The sequence below is a fragment of the Lepisma saccharinum genome, chromosome 23 (assembly GCF_977018435.1).
Source record: "Lepisma saccharinum chromosome 23, izLepSacc3.1, whole genome shotgun sequence".
Classification (NCBI taxonomy): Eukaryota; Metazoa; Arthropoda; class Insecta; order Zygentoma; family Lepismatidae; genus Lepisma; species Lepisma saccharinum.
In genome coordinates this window covers 51803658-51825283 of record NC_139251.1, presented here as the reverse complement: position 1 = coordinate 51825283, position 21626 = coordinate 51803658, and the positions used below count along the sequence as shown (strand labels likewise).

The 21626-nt window shown below is 38.4% G+C and overlaps 1 protein-coding gene across 3 annotated transcripts in view; it reads right to left on the bottom strand.

Moving 5' to 3' along the window:
* The window catches only part of LOC145977765 (uncharacterized), a 36477-nt gene extending 33467 nt beyond the window's left edge, over positions 1 to 3010 (bottom strand). For all 3 annotated transcript variants that reach the window (XM_083110038.1, XM_083110037.1, XM_083110039.1), the window contains exons 1-2: positions 2823 to 3010; positions 403 to 824 (exon numbers count right to left, since the gene is read on the bottom strand). In XM_083110038.1, the coding sequence (XP_082966164.1) occupies positions 403 to 794 (392 nt within the window). In that variant the 5' untranslated portion in view covers positions 795 to 824; positions 2823 to 3010. The remainder of the gene's footprint in view (positions 1 to 402; positions 825 to 2822) is intronic.
* Between the last annotated feature and the right edge of the window lie 18616 nt (positions 3011 to 21626).

Genomic DNA, 21626 nt, shown 5'->3' with positions numbered 1-21626 from the left:
AGTGTATCATGGTCAACAAGATCGAACGCCTTTGAAAAATCAGTATAAATTACATCAACTTGCCCTCTCCCGCCCAGAATCAAGGTTATAAAGTCGGAGATTTTCTATTTAGTATGTGTATGTATCCATTGGGGTTAGGTGGTAGAACAGCCGCAGGCTGAACCTCGCCCTTTAATAATGGAAAATTGAAATTCAAAATGATAAGCCAAAAGTGGCAGAAATGTGACGTAAAATAAATAAATAAATAAAAACAAAAGTAAGTGTTCACTCCATGCTTCTTCCCATACACAAGAAGCAATTCTGATAATGACTAATTATTCGAGTTGAGGAAATTTTGAAGTAGTATGAGCAAAGTATTATAGTACTCGGTTTTATTAATGTGAAAACATTTCATGCACTCACCTTTCTGTCTCTGCAGATGGACATTCATCTTCAATTGCAAGTTCACTCTTCACATCTTCAGGCTCTACATTAGCATTGTCACTCTCATCACTTTTGCATGCAACAGCACCAAACTGTGCAATGTCATCACTCGTATCAAAATGTTTACTATCCTCCTGTAAAAATTCATTCATCCCAGCACCAGAGTTCAAGTATATGTGAAAGGCAATATGCCCTTTCTCCTCGACTATCATTTCTTCCAACTTTGGTTCAGATTTAATAACTGATGACGATGATGCTGACTGCCAAATGTTTTCAGTTGATTCTTCATTTGCTTCACTCTTGATTGAACAACTCATGAGGTCAGGTTCAACCTTCAGGAGGTTGGACAAAGAGTGATCATGAAACTCCATGTGTGTTGATGAGGGTGAGGCACTTGCAATCTGAAAAGACATATTACACACAAACATCAGATGGTGCTCAAATAGAATACAAAATACAAGATACATATATACATATGTGTGTGTGTAACAAGTAAAACGGGAAAAGGAAACCCTCAACAGACAATGGAAAAATTCAAATAATCGCAGCCATGAGCCGCATCTCCAGTGGTAGAAAAAAATGGTGGAAACTGAAGCTGTGTAAAGTTGCAAAGTGATGGTTAGAGGGGGTTGGGAAAGTGACTGGGTGGCATTTTTCAGGCCAGGGGTTGTGGTTGCACTCATGGCTGATATGTAAGCCCTCTCCCATCTTTTTCATATCGAGGTGTTGTTGATCCTGAGGTTGAGGGCTTTAGATGCCTCCCTCCTGCTATGCCTGATTCTGAATTTTTCAAGCATATAAGCATATCTCTCAGAAATGTCTGAAGTTGTGAAATATATTTATTATTGGTACGTAGATTACTCCATGACACACAAGTCAGAGGACCCATGCTGGGTTATGTTAAAATCAGGAAATGCTTTTCTCAGATTCAGTTAGTGAAATTTTACTCAAGACGGTAAAATTTTCGTATCCCCAAAACGTATTTCTTCAATTTTACAGGAGAAAGTACTTACCGAAATGGGTTTATTTATACTTTACGAAGGTCTTGGAAGTTTGTTTTCACCTCGTTGAAATTTTTTTGCCGATAAATCATGTAATTTTCGACATTAATGTCACTCCGATGCACGAAAGCTGTTCCCTTGATGTCCGTCTACTACGTGAACCAAATATTTGCGAGCATTTCATGACATAACAACCGGTCAGTGTTTAAAAATGCACGGTTTTGTAACTGTGTTACAGTTCTAGAACGTAAATAAACATGAGTTACTGTTTATCACTTCTGATTACGAACTTGCGACAACATGACGTGCACAGGATCAGTAGCGTGCTCAATGTGAGGTTGATGGGGGTTATAACCCACCCTTCCCCCCTTTCGCCCAGTATCTCTAAGGCTATTTATGAATGGTTCGTGGGGCTATTTATGAATGGTTCGTGGGGCTATCCGTGAATGGTTCGTGGGGCTATCCGTGAATGGTTCGTGGGGCTATCCGTGAATGGTTCGTGGGGCTATCCGTGAATGTTTCGTGGGGCTATCCGTGAATGTTTCGTGGGGCTATTTATGAATGGTTCGTGGGGCTATCCGTGAATGGTTCGTGGGGCTATCCGTGAATGGTGTGTGGGGCTATTTATGAATGGTTCGTGGGGTTTTCGAACCCGAAAAAAAAAAATTAATTTTGAAAAACAAATTAAACCATGTTTCCTAACCTAACCTTGCCGTGCATGGTTCGTGGGGCTAATATTTATGAATGGTTCGTGGGTCTATCCGTGCATGGTTCGTGGAGTTTTCGAACCTGGAATAAAATACAAAATCAGTAACACGAAAGTAGGTATTTTTCTATGAAGAAGATTGCAACACTGCATAACCACTGATCATGGACTACGCTAGTCAAGATTTCTCCACCATATCGCGTGTAACGCAAGCGAAAGCGAACAAAATAAAAATACTCGATATTTCGAAAATTGAGATTATTTGCGTGCAAAAAACGAAACGCGAAATAGAAGAATCCTTACGAATGCAGCATATGTAAGTATCAATGTGAAAAATACGAAAATAAGGGAATTAAAGACGTTTGGTGGTTACCGAAATTTTAATAAAGAGATATTCCACAATGCAGAATAGTACGTTAGAAATGTAAAAAAGTGCGAAATAAATTATTATTTATAGGTGTCACCCCTATAGTAAAGTAGTACCAAATTTCCAGCTGCTTTGATTCACTAGTGTGTTTAATTTCGCAAGAATTAATGTTTCCTGCGGCTTCGAACCAACACCTTACGATCTGTAACCTTTAATCATTAGTTAACATCCCTTTGCATATTTTCGATCATAATGCCACAGTTTTTCATTCTCTCTAATAAAACTATTAATACTCTATTCTGGAATACATACAAATATTACTTACAATTGGTGACAGTTAAGTACTTTTCTTCGAATACCTTTGTAGCCTTCATACGCTTTAATTTAATTTCTAAACCTGCCTTCTTTAGTGTCTCGTCTCCATTATGTTCAGTAATTCACCCCTTGTTGGCCTTGCATCATAGATATACTCATAGAGATATACTACTTGCATTGTCAATAACCAATAACGGAGCTCTTTTAGCACATGTAGATTAGATATGTCTGTGGCAGTGTTGCCAATTTCCGAATGCAGGATTTCCCTTTTGCCGGTGTAAAATTTCCCTTTTCGACCTAAATTTCCCTCGCTTTTCACTCAGGACCGGATTCGCAAGCGCTCCGTCCCGTTCTCTCCCGTTGCTCTCGCGTGCCGTCGAAGTCACGTCCAAGTCGTCCTATTCTACATGTCCCCTTGTAGTATGGTTGTCACTTTTCCCGCCAGGTGTCAGCCCGAACTTCACCCACCGCGCTCTGGGGCGCAGGCGCACCCTACGGAAGCAGAAGGCAGACGCCAAACAAACATCACAATGATTTCCACCTATTCACTACTCATATTAAAAATGTAACGTGCCATTTCATCATTTACAATTTTTCTACATTCAGTATTATTGATAAAATGTTAAAGTATCACTGAGTTTTACATCGTCTAATCCAGTGGTCGGAAGTAGCGCGCTACTTGTAGCGTCGCTACTGTAGCTAGCTACAAAATTTGTAGCGGTAGCTGTAGCGGCACTACATTTTTTAAATTGTAGTTGTAGCGGTAGCGAAGCTACAAATTTCCTGTAGTTGTAGCGAAAATTTCGCTACGGCTACATTTTTTCTCAGCATTTTGAGGTAATTTTTTAATGTGGCAACGGCGTCAAAAATAAATGACAATATTGCTTACTTTTGCAAGAGACTCAAAAAGACAAAGACCATTACATGCAAATACAGATAATCTAGATTATAAATATCTTTATATCGCAGATTATAAATAGCTGCGTAATTTATTTCATTAGCATCTGAATAATTCTATATCCAGATAACTAACTGGCCTATATGAATATATTCAGGCTAATAGCCATTTATTTTAGCTGCATCGCTATTTTGGGGAGAATCATGCCGCAATTGCTACACCGCCAGGAAAAAATGCCATGTTTGTGCCACCCCTGGAACAAATCCTGTGGATATCGATGGCATAACAGACAGCAAAATATCGATAATTACTGTGTAAAACACAATTTACAGTGCAAAAACGGGCGATCCATTTTCTACTAATCTGACAAAGCAATTCGCGATTAAAATTACCACCTGAGCGCTAGTGTCGCTTCCAATATGGCCGCTCTAAGTAGGAGAAATCTTTGTTTACATTCAGCAGTAGTACAAAATAGCAGCGTGTTGTAATGACTGGTATGGTAGAAAACGTTTAAATTACGCATTATTTTTAAATATTGCGAATACGATGTGAATTCCAGGTACTCTAACAAACGTGAAGCTGTACTGAGAACGAAGCATTTAATTATGATAGGCAAAAATAACACGGGAAATGCAGACGAAACTATGTATACGCACTGGTTGTCCAAAGCAGTGCTGTATCATCTGCACGTCATGTTGTAACTGGGGTTCTCGGAAAATATTTGAAAATAAAGGAATTGAAATTGACCTGTACTTGAAAAGCTGGGACAGGAGAAAATTGCAAACCTGGTTTAATAATAATATTCACGATTTCATGACCAGGCATATCGGTTAATTTTAATCGCGAATAGTGCCAGCAATCAATGGTTCAGTACGTTAACAGCACTGATCATTGTCAGTGTATAGGATCACACCGGCAGGAAATTATTGTTACAAGAACGATTATTTCTGGAATTACAATTATTTAGGTCATGATATTTGTTCGCAAATTTGAAAATTACAATATGTTTAGAACACTCGAGTTTACACATCAGTTTCCTCAATATATTTTATCATATTGTAAAAAAAACGTACAAGTTATTGACTTTCCTGCAGAAATGACATTTTTTGTTAAAATACACAGTTTTCAAATTTATGTATTTTTCCTATTTTTGCGTCCCTTTCCTGTAACTTTTTCTAATCATGGCAATGAGGATGGATTGTTTATTTAGTTATTTTCTTATCTAAGGCCGTTTTCTGCCACTTTTGGCTAATTGTGAGAATGGGGAAGAATGATGAGTGGGGAATGGAGGAGCAGGAGGATCCCATCTTTCCAACTAGGACTCTTTCCTAGTGTTTGTTTTGAGTCCACTTTATGCACAAATCAGCTGATCGAGACTGATACGAACCACCATGTGCCCTCCGCCAGGTATCGAACCTGGGGCAATTTGAATACAAGGTGACAATTACAATTTCTACTGTGTCTTCGGGGAAGCATTTTCAACAGAAAGACTTACGTAAAGCATTGTTTTACCTGTTTCTCATTTATACCATTAGAAGCATCCCCCAGCTATCCTCAAGGTTCGAGCAAATATCCGCCATCCCCCAAATAACATTCTGTTTAAGTTAAGAAGATTAAATTGCTAAATATCACAGTTTTATCTTATTCCCATTAACGTTCTAGTTAATTTCGATACATGTGATATTCTTCCAATTAATTTTAAAAAGAAGTCTGTCACATAAATATTTTTCAAATGACAATCAGAACATCACGGATACGTGTAAGACGTAGTTTTTTTAATTGATATGCCACTTACAAAGGTACTTTATTAAAATTATATAACTGAAGTAACAATGCTATAAAAATTATAGAATGAAAGGAATCATGGTAATAAATAACAGAATCTATTTTTCAGTACGTACAACTATCATACTAGGGCTTCTTTTGAATAGCCATATAGTTGTTTAAGTTTTTAATACAGAAGTAGCGCAAAAGTAGCGAAGTAGCGAGTAGCGAACAAGAGTAGCGTAGCGAGCTACTTTTTGGTAAATGTAGTTGTAGCTGTAGCGAAGCTACATTTTGGAAGAGTAGCTGTAGTTGTAGCGAAGCTACTTATAAAATGTAGCGTTCTGATCACTGGTCTAATCAGTAAATGTTGTCTGTACAAAGTGAAAGTTAGAATATGGCTGCCAAGCGCAGGGTCACTGAGAGTTCAAGCGTGCATCTGTCGCGCCTCTCTGCTCTCCCCTCCGACTCCACGTCTGCCGCGAATTCGGACAACGCAGGTTCGCTGAGTACCCAGATGGAACGGTGCTCTAGGTGACATCTGCTGCCGATTCGGACGCCGCCTATATAAGGGGGTTTAGTGGGTTCAAACCCCACATTGAATAAATTACTAGAAACTGATCATAGTTTCATAATATAATTATCCTCAACTAAACATTTGAAATAAATTTGAATAAAACACTAATGTATTGAAAAATCCTCAAAGCAAAAAATATTTTCGTCTGCGGGTCAATGATTGTCGGACTTTGAAACCCACCCATTGTCAAAGCTTAGCTAGGGGCCTGCTGTTAATATTTTTCTTTTGACTCCTGTTTTGCCTGAGGAACAAACTTTATTATTATTATAATTATTATTTATTTATGAAAATCATAAATGTGTGAAGTAATGGGCAGATATTCTCGAACAAGAGAAGATAACAGGGGAGCACCGAAGTGGGATCGGGTAGTCTACGTTTTCAAATTTTCCTGGGGAAAAAGAAAGAAAATTTTCACACTCGCCTCACTTGGGACATAGACTTGGGATACAAACATTTCTATGATATTCAAGGATTTAGTAAACAATTATTATTACCCAATATGTTGCTAGTTTTCAAAGGGAAAAAATGCTCTCTTCGCTCACAGTGCAAATATTTCTGAGACAATCACAATTTCACGAAACAATGTTAGATTTATGTTGCTAATTTAATTTTCATAACTAAAAAGCATTTATGTAACACACGTTTTGTCTAACCCTTTTGGGAGTTACAGGTAGCTTCTTATCAGTCACCTCTTCCATTTTCCTTGCAACGAGACAGGACACACAAAGTCACACATAGGTACAGCCACGTTCTGAAATGATGGATGAAGTTGAAAATCGCTTCCCAAATTCCTTCCAGGTGCAGAGCGGCTCGTGCCTTGAGGCATTTCTATCCGTAGGAAACGCGACAAATATAAGACTGACCGGTCAAGGTCATCTATAACAGGGATAATGAAAGCTTACTGAAAAGTGTCACCGTTCCTAACTATTCATTTGTAAAAAGTACAAGGTGAAAGAAAATATTTTCGAACTTTTTAAAAGAATAAAACGAAAATGTGAGTTTAAATTTCTCTGTTTTTTTAGCTATTTTTCATTAAATTTCACTTTTCCCTTTCCACACTCAAATTTTCCTGTGCCGAGGGAAATCTCCCTGCTTTTGGCTTCGCTGGTCTGTGGTATATAGAGAATAGGTAGAGCCATCCGAAGATTGCCGATTTTTTCGAACGCGTGACGTCACCATAGAGGCACTGAGCTCTGCTGAAGTAGAAGGGCCGTAACATTTATACGGGGGATTCAGAGAGCGAAAGTGATTTTTTGGCTTTGAGGAGGGGGAAAATATGAATTGTTATCATCCAAGATGGTATTGAGGCATCCTTTTAATGATTAGTAACATAATTTAAAACGTGCTACTTTTAAAAGGGGGCAAAGTACACGTGCAAATGTATTTTGAAAATCCATGTTTGAAACTTTCTTATCGATGCTTTACAAAGAAAGTTGCAGTGTTCTCATTTAGCATTTCATGATTTTATAAATCGTATTATAATTTTAACCAAAACGTCGCATGCTAAAAAGAATTACATAATAAATGAAAGAGTTAAAAATAAATAATTGATTGATAGATTGAGTTTATTTTACTTTGCTTATCTGCTGTATTTGGTTAATCGCGAAGATGAAGACGAATGATGATATGATGAAATGATACTCACAAAGAACACGCATGCCCAGGAAGGGATTCGAACCTGGGTACCCTGGCATCGTCACGCGTTGTGTTAACCACTTCACCATGGAGCACTGGCGTACCCAGAAGGGGGCTAATGGGACTACAGCCCCCTCCGAAATTTTGAGAAGTTGAACAATTTTGAAATAAAAGCAGTGATGAACTTGGAAAGAACAAAATGGTAAATACAACACCACTTTAAAATGACTCCGATTGCAATTTTGAGCATATACGAAATATCGTCTGGCCCGTAGCCAGGCAGGGGCCAGGGGGGCTCAGCCCCCCCTGGAACTGCTGTCTACCCCCTGGCACTGCCATCAGCCCCCTTTACATTAGGTAAACTATTTTGCATAATTTGTTTGCAGTGAGGAGTGAAAATGTAGACAACTCACAACTTTAAGGATAAATCCACAGAATATGGACAGTATCTATTAGCTACATTCGCTCATTTTGTTTATGAGCAGAAGTAGCTGCAAGTATTTAGAATATTCTCTAGACTTCAGAAAGTTCTTTCATAGGGGAGCTTCTTTATCTGTGCCTTCACCGTCCCTGTTGCAATCTCCCGTTTAAACAGAAATCTGTGACTTTGATGTCATCATGCAAGTTCTCTCCACATCTGCGTCAAAGGTCAACTTTGGGAAGGAAGGGTAGTTTAATTGCTTCGGCCGGGGGTGGAATATAGTATAGGCACTGTGATTAAATATTGTGCGTTTCTTGTGTGTGATATACATATCTGTATCATTTAAAATAGTATGTGGTGTGTAAGGGATAATTTCAGTATCATTCAATTAACACGTCAAGAGATGTTTTAAAAGATGTAGAAAAATGTAGTATTTGTGTAGTATATGATATTAATAAATGAATTGCGCCCCCCCCCCCACACACACACAATTTACCTTCATTTACTATTTTTTTAAAAAATGGACTTGGTTTACAAAGCCCCGCTGATAAGCCCCCCCCCCCCCCGCTGGAGATCAATTCTAGCTACGGGCTTGAATATCGTCTTGTGTATATCATCCTCCTTGCTTGAAGCACCTATGCATTATCAACCTTTACAATTCCGGCCCCTCCCGAAAATTATTCCTGCGTACGCCAGTGCCATGGAGGTCAGCATTATAAGGAAATAAACAGTGACAATCATGTGCAATGTTCTTTCTTTAATGCGAGAAGCATTTACGAGTGGCAATTAATGTAACAAATAATTTTACAATGATTTGAATTACCCGTCACACTTTACGGGGTCCAGCCCCTTACCATAACTAAAATCTTAAAATTTTCTGACTGGTTAAAAGCTGAGGCTGTAAAGGGGCACTCAGCACATATAACGACAGAATACAGGACAACACACAGAATTATACTGACCATAAGGTCAGTCGGCAGAGCCTCGTTAGTCTGCAGTCCAGGGTGTACTACGTGGAAGTGACGTTGACAATTGGGTGTACTACGTGGAAGGTCACCCCTTACACCTTAATTTTAAAATAAATTTTAATAAAAACAATAATAATATTTCTAAACGAGTCTTACCCCTTGCAGTCTCTAAATGTACAGTACTTGTAGGGGTACGCATAGCTTTGCTGAAAATCGTTATTCTAAATGAATTGACGCAGGTCCTGCCAGAGCGGCTTTTCATTGGGTGACGCGTGGTCAGCGCATCGAATTCCATCGCCTGTTTTCTGGCTGTCCAGACCGGAGCCCGCTAACTATTTTCATATAACTCCCGAACTGTCCTCCCGACTCTGCGAGTCACCACCAAGAATCGAACCCGAGGCCCCTCTTGCCAAAGGGGAGAGCGTTAACTATTGGGCAACGCAAGAGCCCAGTGAAAATTAATAAGCTATTAAAATTTAAATCTTATCCCTGTTCGAAAAATGGACTGCGACGTAAAACCAATCTCTCAATGTATAATTTTCTTTGATGAGGTCAGGCCCGAGTTTGCTTGGTTGGGGAACTTGAAAGACCATATCCCCGGACCGCGATATGCAAAGGGGCTTCCACGGGAAAAATATTGCTTGATGCTTCAGAAAATAGTGGAAATTATTATTTTTTTTAAAAAAATGCGGCAAGATTATAAAAATGTAGCTGGCCATCTCACATAGCTGAAATCATATATGGCGTGGGAGGGACAGGGTTCTGCAATTACGAGTGAAAAAGGTTTTCTACATAACACGTAAATTACGCTTTAAACGCGTAAAATACATATAAAACGTAAAGTACTTAAGAAACTACAACCAAACAAAAATTAAAAGAAAACATGTTTTTCTTGAGATGGGTATTGTTATGTATGGAAGTTGGCAGTGGCATAAAACAAAAAAGTCTTTAAAAAACTTTCCATCCGAATTTGTAAAGTAAAAAAAGTAAATTGCTCTCCTGTGCTTTGCACCACGCCATAAGGGCGTATAAGGGGTGTGGAGTTAGGTCTCCACACTTTCTTGATCACAGCCAAGGATGGGGGTGATGTGATCAGTCCATAGGCGTGTGCAGACTCTCTGATTAGGGGAGGGGCAAATGCCCTGATAAAGTTCAATCGGAGAAAGAAAATCCCCATTTCATCTCACTGTTTTATTGCATTGATGGGTATGGAATAGAGGTGTATATAGTGTCCGAACCCTCCGAAAATCAATGTAGGACTATTACAAGAATTCAAACTTTGTGGCACCAATGTTCTTTGCTGCCTCCTAATTTTACATATAAACATGGTTTCGTAAAGCAGATTCAAAACAACTACACATAATTTATTATTTTCTGACCGTGGCTGCAATTAGCGGAGCTTGTGGAGCAGATGGCCCCACACTTTTTGCCCGCCGAACTATGGCTTCTTAATGATAAGCCATGTCTACAAATTCATAGTAAATTGTCCTTGCCCCCTCCCCACTTTTCCCAACCAATCGCCGCTACTGAGCGAATAGTGCGGAATGTTAATAACAAGAAATAAGCTAAAGAACGAAGTGGGATAGTTCAATTTCATAGGATTCCTTCTCTCCGTAGTTGCTTGGAATATTGTCCTGCTTGAAAATTACATATTTTTAAAGAACGTAATATTATTTAATAAATATGACAAGATTCCTCTACACTAAATTCTAAGTGAGAGTATTATTGGAGACAACTACCCTCTCTCGACAACCCCCCCTGCGCAAGCCCATGGATCAGTCATAAATTAGCATATCCAAGTGTATAATACGCATGAAAAAGGAATCTGAAACTGTTACTAAAACTTCGAAATTCAATCCAAATAATTTGTCGTTAATCGTTGTCTTGTTTTAATACAAGTACTGTGCAAGACGTATACATCAACAGGTTCCTCAATTTTAAAAATATGTGAAAGGACAATTCTATATTAAGAAAGTGTTAGTGAAGGCGAGCACGTGAGGTGTCTTCGTAAAGTATCTTCAGAAAATAATGATTTAGTGCTAAAATATATAAGAAAATTAAAGTTTAAAATGTAATATAGTTAAAGTAGTTTCATATTAAAAATTTACGAAGGAAAATTAGTCTTATTTTACATCTGCGTAAAAGCCTGGTTTTCTACGCGAAGTAAATTAGTAACAAATTACGCGTAATTTACGTAAAAAACGTAACTAGTAAATTACCTTTCCCACCCTGGGTAAGGGAGCTCACGAATTTGTTAGCACGGACCTGACTTCGAGCGTACCTGAGGTAACAATGACAACAGATGACAATGCAAAATACTAATTAAAACAAATATGTGACAAATATATATAAAAAAAACGTGTTGGAGCTATTGACGGCGCCAAAGAAAATACAGAGGAGAAACGCGAAGAGTGCATTGATATATTACGGGAAGTAGTCACGTTTAGTATATCCTTATATTTACATAAAATATACAAATCTTCTGCTTTTAGATCTCGCACAATGCCTTTTTCACAAGTATGGGCAATCCCTCTTTTCTTTTGTATGAATCTTGCCTTTTCGTTTACTTACGCAATTACCGACTGGAAAGCTGCGCCGACTCCATGGAGCTTGGGGGGCTCGAGCCCCCCTAATGTTAATGATGTGTGGGCAGAGCCCCTTAAATAAATTTGCTTAAGAGAATCTAATGTATTATTTTGTTTCTCTTGTAAAGTTTGCTCTGAATTCATGGGCGTCCGCAGGATTTTTTCCAGGGAGGGGCAAGGAAGGTATTTTTTTCCAGGCGGGGGCCAACATGGCACATTTTCCCCAATAATAGTGTTCATCCTTCAAAAAACATTGCTTAAATTTGAATTTATCATGTTCGTGCAATAAGTAACACACAAAATTGTGGCTGAAATTAAATTATATGTGTGAAATATGTAATTTTTGTTTGACTTTCGTTTTCCAGGGGGGGGCCACGGCCCCCCTTGCCCCCCCTTCCGGACGCCCATGTCTGAATTGTTTCAAAATAACGAAGTGATATGACAATTATACCAGTATGTTGTTTAGTGAATTCTGAACAATTTAAGGTCGTAAACACGACTTTCAGGCAATATTGATATGTACGATATTAAGTTATCCTCGAAATCTCTTCCTCTAGTCCAAATAATAAGGGGAAAATAATTCTAAAGTCTTTGAGTTTATTTAACACTGGCTTGCAGTAAAGTACGCAAGGAAAGCTTATGAAAAGTCTGTATTGTGAAAGCGGAAACGGCTATGATCAAAGGCATTATTGCTAAAGCACGGCGTGCTGTGTGTTTTTTATTACTTCAAAATTAAATTTAGAAAGTAGAATATTGTAGCAAGAACAAAAAAGTAGAACTAATTTTACTGCGATTTGTGTTAGCATTTATGTAAATAATTAAATAAAACTGTTAAATATTGTAAATATTCGTTATTTTTATGGGTACGTTAACACTAAAGTTATTTGCACCCGTCACATGTTTCTCTACAAGTCTGTTGCGGACATTAAAACACACCCATGCCTTTCGCCGGGACTCGAACCCGAGACCTCCGGATCAAAGCGAGTTAAGTCGACCACCCAACACGGCTACCGAGGCCGGCATAAAACTGTTCTGTTGGCCTATTAATGTAAATACATAGCCTACTTTTAAATAAAAATGTTAATTGTTATCTAAAAAACAAATGAGCAGACACAAAAGACATAAGGAGGTTTTTGAAACATTTTCTAAACGTTTTGCATGTTACATTTCATTTGCATGAGGAATATAATATAATGGCTGCTTAAACACAACTATACGAAGACGTAATTTTTGTTTTTAAAAAAGGGAGGGAGGGAGTCATTCATTCATTTATTTCTGGGATCAGAGCCCCTCCAATAATTTTGACAAGTCGGCGCCCCTGAGCTGTGATATTTTAGATTTCTTCCGTTAGATTCCTGATAATAGTTTTCACAGCTTTCAATAGCATTTAGGCATGATTTCAGTTGACAAGAACAAAATAATCTTATTTCAAAACATACAGCAAAAAGAAATTCAACGCTCTTAATTTAAGACTCCCTTACATGGGAAGCGTGAGAGACCAAATCAGGGGTTTCTTCCTAACACGATTTCTCGAAAACCATTTTACGCATTTGAATCAACTTTGTGATAAATTGATTACAAAGAATGAATCTTAACAGTAAAAGTTGTAACTTTTCCCCTGCTACTATAATTTAGAAGATATTTGTTGTCAAATAGCTCATTATTTGCATAAACAACGTGCTATTTCTGTGCCGAGCATTTCGACGATGACGTAATTCATCAACGGACAAATGTGCATATGATCTGCGCAGCCGAACGAGCAGCCCGAAATGTGTGCATTTACAAGCCGTTTTTAGCGGTTTTTAGAATGAAAAGTGATAAAAAAAACTTTTTAAACTATGGGGTATCTCTTATCGCACAACACTTGAGCAACCTTGTGTTCTGAAGTCACCGGAGAACAGAATAGAATGAGCTCATCCAGAAACGCTCAACGTTGAGCACAACTGGGTAGCAAGCCCCCTTGAGCCACTTGCTACCTGGGTGTTGGGAGGTAGCAATTGCTACTTCACGCGCTACCTGCGGGCAACATAGTCGACTGCACAGGTCGTTTGCTAGTTGCAAGACGGGCGGAGGAACGAAGATCACGTGCAGATGCGTGGAATACAACGCATATACCTGCTACCTGCAAGTTTAATTATTTAGCCCAAGCGTGCATTTAGGTCGCGTATACGATAGACTTACATCAAATAGTAATAACTATTCCGCCACTATATTCTCGGAGAATCAGTCATTTGTCTACGGATAATTATGCCCTTTCGAAATTTCACGAAGCTCTGAAAATCTCGAATTCTACACGTCATTTTCAACTTAAGTGATTGTTTTTGCATTTCTAGATTAAAAGCAAACAATCTCTGATAAGTTCCAGACACTTGCAATGTAGAAAACGTCGAGGATTTCCACCTTTTTAAAATGTGCATTCGGTATTTCCACACTGCTCGGGATCCCGAAAAGTCGGGAAGTCATTTCCCGAAGGCGCGATCGGGGCGGGACTTTATTTTCCGATTCCGGTCCCGACGTTTTGGGATCCCGCACACCCCTACTGCTAACCGAAATGATTCATGAAATGCTTAAGTGTAAAACTGTAAAGTACTATCTGTTATAAGATTTTTGGAAGCATTTACGTAGCATTTATGCTTTCGTCTAAAGCCGGCTTAAAGGAGAATTACTGCTTTGTGCTTTTATTAAAAAAGGAAAAGTATGAACTAGATATTGGCTCGAAAAAAAATGGTAATCAATGCGTACCGAACAAGCTTTTTAACTCGCGTTTGTATTATTCATACATGAGATTCGCAGGATTCACTCACAAAAAAGTCAAACATTTGTTTATACACTTGTAACAATAAGGATTTTGATTTTCAGCTCTTCATATTTGTCATGTACCCATCTCATCGCTTTGCATAAATAACTAAATATTAATGAACTGAACAGGAATTCACTGCACGTGATCTCTTTACTTTTTTTTTTATCGAGAAATGGAGAAACTATAACATAAACAGTCAGCACTCGGAAACCACTGGCAAAAAACGTTCCTTTGCAAACTCATAGATTACACAATGTAACAAAAAAATATTTTTTTTCTGTTCCTGGGTAATAATTGTTATTTCCTAATTCCTTGTGTTCCAAAAGTATAGAAAATGGCTATTATTCCTTATAAACTTTGTTTTTATAGCCAGGACAACGATGATTTGAGATTTACCCTTTTCCACTACACGTTCTTTCTCATTACGAATAAAGAAGATACATAACGTGTCATATTGCGCGCTGTAGCAATATACTGGTCTCCCCTATAACTGAAATGGACAGGTCTTGGCATTCTTTCAGCAACAATAGGGCAAATCGTGAAGTTTGAAGCAGTTCATTGCCGTCCTAGCTGCCTAATTAGATACACGTTTACAATGGCATCAAAAGGCTGCAAGTATATGGCAGACGAATTTTGTTATGTCTGTGGCCATTTTATCAAGAAAAGAGGAAATAAGTTCTCTGTGAAAGCAACTGCTAAAATGTGTGAAGCATACAGATCATATTTCGGCATGTGTGTAGGGGAAAAAGACAAAACCTGTGCACCTCATTTCACGTGCGAGAACTGCAAAAAAAACTCTGGAAGGTAAGACGGAAAATTAAAATGTAAAATTTTAATAATTTTAATTATATATTAAATATTTAGGGTTTTCTTGAGGCCTAGAAATTTTTGTTTAGTTCAAATGTATTTTGAAAAATTACTTTTACTCACAGCTTACATGTTTAACATTTAATGAACTGCTATATTCTTTATTTTTACCCAAATTAACGTTGAATTGTACATCCTGTTTTGTAAGTTGCTTGTGCACCTAACCAAAAGTAGTGCACCTAAGTCGCAAGGTTTGGGTGCAGTTGTGCACCTGATTGACAAAGTTAATAGAAGTATATAATTTTGTGCATATTAAATATATATCTACATATCTCATAGGTGAAATATGTTGTGTTAATACACATTAGTTTATTTTTGTCTTTTGCAGGATGGTACAAAGGAGAAAAGAGAGCCATGAAGTTCGCTATCACAAGCATTTGGCGAGAACCCACTGACCACTCAAGTAATTGCTACTTTTGCATGGTGGATCCTTCCAAACGTCGGGCTGGAAAGAATGCACAAGCTATTATATATCCGGATATACCTTCGTCCATCGCCCCTGTACCACATTGCCCTGAGTTTCCCGTGTCCACTCCTCCGGAGAAAAAGCTGCCCTCTTCAGACGAGAGTAGTAAGTCAGAGAGCGAGGAAGACATTGATCTTGATACTTACAATTTTCGAGCCGAGGAGAGAAACCCGTACTACCCTAGTCAAAAAAGATCTTAACAACTTAATAAGAGATCTTGGTCTCACCAAGTCCAATGCAGAACTCTTGACGTCCAGGCTTAAGCAATGGAATTTATTAGCTCTTTCATAAGTCAAGATGGACTCTGCTTCTGCCACAATGTCACCGGTCTGTTTCAAGCAATTGGAATTGACTTTAGTCCAAATGAGTGGCGCCTCTTTATTGAAAGTTCGTCCAGAAGTCTTAAAGCCGTGCTTCTTCATAATGGAAATGCATACCCATCTCTTCCACTAGCTCACTCAGTCCACCTCAAAGAGGATTACAACAGCATAAAGCAATTGCTAGATACCTTGAAATATGATGAGTATGGATGGGAGGTCATCGGAGACTCCAAAATCATAGGATTTCTAATGTCTCTCCAAGGCGGTTTTACCAAGTTTCCTTGTTATCTTTGCCTATGGGACAGCAGAGGCACCAAAGCGCACTACAACATGAGGTACTGGCCACAGAGGACCGAGTTCTCTGTGGGAAAAAACAACGTCAAGTGGGAGCCACTCGTAGACCCCCACAAGGTGCTAATGCCTCCACTCCATATTAAATTGGGCCTGATCAAACAATTTGTCAATGCTTTAGATAAGGAGTCAGCAGCCTTCAAGTACCTTCAAGACTTCTTTCATAACCTGTCTGATGCAAAGATAAAAGCCGGTGTCTTCATCGGCCCACAGATAAAGAAGCTTTTGGCGTGCGAAGAATTTCCCAAGAAGCTCAGTGAGAATGAAAGAGCTGCTTGGAACAGCTTTGTCTTAGTGGTTAAGGGCTTTTTGGGCAATCATAAGTCCGAGAGCTATGTGGAAGTGGTTGACACTCTGGTGAAGAACTACGACAAAATGGGCTGCAGGATGTCCCTGAAAATTCATGTCCTCGATGCTCACCTTCATACATTTAAGGATAAATGGGAGCGTACTCGGAGGAGCATGGCGAGCATTTCCATCAAGATATATTGGACTTCGAACGTCGCTACCAAGGCCAGTATAACGAGAACATGATGGGAGACTATATGTGGGGGCTGATTTGTAAAAGTAATGTACAGTATAATCGTAAATCCCGAAAAACTACTCATTTTCAAATCTTTTGCAATAATTTTGTTCACAACTAGAGTGCAAATATATGTCACTTTTGATGTATATGTGTTTGTCTTTTTCTTTATGTAAATGAAAAACACGAAGTCGTATATTTTCTCATTGAAAACAGGTAAAATTAAAAAATAACACTGTCCTGGTCACAAAAACAAAGTTTGAGAGGAATAATAGGCATTTTCTATGGTTTCCAGTCAGAAGCCTTTAGAAAATAAAACTCACTACACAGGAACAAAAATCGTGTTACAGGGTGTTATTCACATGGCCAAACTTTCTCTGATTGGTTCTTCCACAAAATTCAAGAAGGAAAGAAACTTTGGCAGAACCTCATCGCGCTTGCGGGTGGGGAAATGGACAGGGGGAAGGAGCCTTGAGCGGAAGAATTCCATAATAAACTATTGCTATAGCATATCCAACGGCCTGGTCAAAAACACGTTTCCTGCTCATCTTACTTGAACATGGAGGGAAGAGATAGAGTGGGACTCCACTCAGCCATGAAAAGTGCTGTTTGAACTGTGAAATTATACCAACCGATACTTAATTGTGCTAGGACATTATTATTATTTTATTACTATTACTACATTACTATAGTGCAGGAGGCCTTAGAAAGAGCGTTTCGCAGGCTAACAGCAGACGTCGCTCGCACACTATTGCCAATACTCTCGTGTTTCTACGGGTAAGTAGGACAATATGGATGAATGAAAAACTGATGAAATGGATGAAGTGACGCAAACACAGTGAAACGTCCTTGCCTTCAGGGTTGGCAAAATTTGTGTGTTTTTTTTAAAAAAGATGAACAAAACAAACTTTTTCTGTTTAAAACATGTTTTTTTTGTTTTAAACATAGTTTTAAACATGAGGTAAAACAAAAACATGTTTTAAATAAAAGAAAGTCAACCTTTTCCCAGTAAATTATAGTTAAATTCGTTAAAAAAAATACTCATTGTTATGAGTACAGTGGCGGCAAGGACAGTTTATTTCCCTTTGGAGATCACGTTTACCATACTGCAGGGTAGGGGTGTGTGGCACAGAATTTTTTGGGTCGGGTCGGGCCGGGCCCAAAATTCTTCAAATCCCGACATTCGGGACGGTGAAAATTCTCAGGCTCTGTCCGAAAGGTACAAAGTACATACTTGAAGTATGGTCTTGACGGAAGTGACGTCACTTAGTACAGTTCGAAAGCGTCAAATTCAAGAACAATCGAGACCACAGGGCAGAGTACACTAAGTTGGAGAGTCGGTCACGTGACAAGTCGACTTGTTGTTCATTTGTTTTAAATAGCTGAGGTAGAAAGCCAGCAAGTTGTTTGTTACAGTTCCTCAAATGTGTGGAAATGTATGTATTAGAGTATTTACAAATGCTATGTGATTTCTGTGGTGAAAAACAAGTGTTTAAAACGTGGAAAACCAACGTGTCCTCGGTTATATCTACTGATCGTTTTTGGCGCTGCAGTCGAAGTGCAGTTCGAAAACATCCTTATAGCAGACGAATTACGTGGCAGGAGCAAATTTGACGCTTATTCTTACTGCTGACACGTGCGTGGCAGCAGACTCGGCCTTGTTTTAAACGTTTAAAATATTTAAAAAAAACAAAGCCGTGTGTTTTAAACGTTTAAATCAAAGTGTTTTAAACACGATTGTTTTAAACATGCCAACTCTGCTTGCCTTACTAGGTAGAATAGGTAGAACACTGAATTCGTAGCATGGGCAAATTATTTTATACAGGTGTGTGTTTGTGTATGTATGTGTGTGTGAGTATAACACACACGCACACACACACAATTTATATATATATATATATATATATTTATATATATATTGAATAGAGCAACATAGAGGCAGCATAACTAGGGTTACCAGACGTCCGTATTTTGCCGGACATGTCCTACATTTCAACCTTATGTCCGGCGTCCGGGAGGAATTTGGAAAATATCATAAATGTCCTACATTTTGAGTGTCACATAATATTAATTAGGAAAGTAGGTAACAGAAAAAAATCATGCAAGTTACAAGTCTATGGACTGCGCTTCCAAACTCAATGTTGAAATTTATTTTGATTTAGTCATTGCCCAAAAATAAAAAAGTTTGTCCTGCTATTAAAAATACGGAATAACGGAAGCACTTAATGAACAAAGTTTTGGAACAACTTTCTGATAACGACACTGTTCAATGTCTGAGCAGAATTTCTTGCATACTGATGGAACAAGGCGTTGCCATTCTTATTCAATATAATTTGATTGTAAAGCAGGGGTATAGATAACAAAGTTATTCAGGGTGTCTACCAGTCAAGAAAGTCGTGGTAGACAAGAAAAAGTAAAGAAATCAACAAATAGGTCAAGAAGTAAATACAAAGGCAATACATTATTCTAGTGGTCAAGAATTTTGGCTATCATAATGACTGGTTGATTTAGTTTATTTGACTTAACTTTTTTCTGTCCCTTTGGTTAATCGCGAAAATGATAATGAATGGCGGTAAGGTAAGATGGATGAAGGGACAGTCACAAACATATAGGGACAACCGACACAAGCCCCACATAAGATTATACTGGCTTGAGTCCAGACGCCTTGCTCGTCTGCCAAACACAGTTCAGGATGCATTAATAAGAGAAAGCAGATATAATTCTCTTCTTAAATTCAGCTTCAGTTTTCATCTTAACTGACCTATTGGTAGGGGTTTTCAATAAATAAATATTTTACCTAAGTAGGGTCGGATAAATAAACGTTAAGAAAGACGGGAAAAAGGTCTACTAGAAAGTCCAGAAAAAGTCAAGAATTCTGGATGTGTTATTTTGGTAGACACCCTGTTATTGAACTAAAGACTACGCAAGATGAAACTCCTCGAACTTTGAACTTCTCGAATTTGAAATTACGGTAATTGCTGAATATTTGCTTAACATTACAGGTCATAATTCAAATGTACTTTTATTACCATCAACCCAACAGGGTAACGAGAGAAATCATTTTTTCATAAAGTCTGTAAAATGTCTGTTACTGGTCCCATAATTTCAAAGAGTTTGACTGTCCACTCTAACATAAATATAGTTTGACTAAACCTGAAATTTTGATAAAAATTGTCTCCTCAGAGAAGTACCACTTAAATGATATAGTAAGAGGTGCATTGATTAGTATGATTGCAAGTCTTGAAATTTTGCATTTAAGAATTCATTAAGAATTCATTTTTTTAAAACTGAAAAGTTTAATTTTTCAACTACTTTCTAATGTGCTCTATAGAAATATGTATTATTTATTGAGAATGTTTTGTGTCCTACATTTTGACTTAATGTCCTACCTTTTGACTTAATGTCCTACATTTTGGGACAGCATGTCCTACATTTTCCTTACAGCGATCTGGTAACCCTAAGCATAACTCACAAATAAAGCACGTGAGTGTTAATAACAAGAAATTTGCTAGAGAAATTTTCATCGGCTTGAAAATACTTAATTTTCTATGCATAATATACTATTCTTAAATACTTAATTTTCTACAAAATTATATAGCGGCATGGCCTTCCAGAAGGTAGTGCAAGGATGGTCGCCACCCTTTCTGGAAAATGAATGTTGACATAAAAGTACCAATTATTTCAGATGTACGAGTTGATTTCAGTCACAGTAATTTACAACCATTATTATAATAGGGATGTCGGAACGCGATAATTTCAAACTCAAGTGGCGTTTTCTGAGAGGGCAACATTATTACGGGGTAATATGCTTCGTTTACCCGCCTGATAAAAATACATTGTTTCCCCCCTCACTGAAAAAAAATGTGGACGTCCCCTTGCCCCCAGTGGGCACGCCCAAGCTCTCCCCCGCCCCCGAGAAAGTCATTCATCCGCTACTAATATAGATCATGGGATCTTGTAACAGATCTTCTGGTTTCCCAAGGGAAAATCTCCCGATTTTTCAAGTCTGACCTGGCAACATTGCCCCGAGCACCGATAACGGCAGGGAAGATGCGCGAACGCTTTTGACGGAAGGTTTTTTCCCCTTGTGGTCGAGCTATAGTAACAAATAGAACATGTCCTATTCCTCCAAAGCACTCAGCCAGGCGGTCATGATTTGTGCCTAGTAAGTCAGTTCAGTACCAACTAGGGCATTCCTACTAGAAATTCAGTTCCGTTTGATAGGGACTTTATCTTATATTAATTGTCTCTTCAAATTCTTCTATACTATGGCTAATAGATTTGGACTATACGATTCCACCACGCACTCATTGATATCACTCGATTCAACAACTGAATGAATCGGTTCTTCTTTCTTTGCTCTAGCCAATTAAGGTCAACCGAATTGCGGCGATTGGGTCCCAAACCCGGGGGGAAGCAGGTGCCAAAACTGGTGGGCAAGGACATTTCCCTTCGTAGATAAAATTTAGCATATTGCGGGCGCAAAAATGGCGAAAACTGGGGGGCAACTGCCCCCCCTAACCGCCGATACTGGACAGTTTGGTTGAAATGTTCTAACTAATCGAGGATTGATAAACAAGATCGAATTTTTCAAATAATCGATTATTTTAATCGATTATGCTCATCACTAGAACGAATG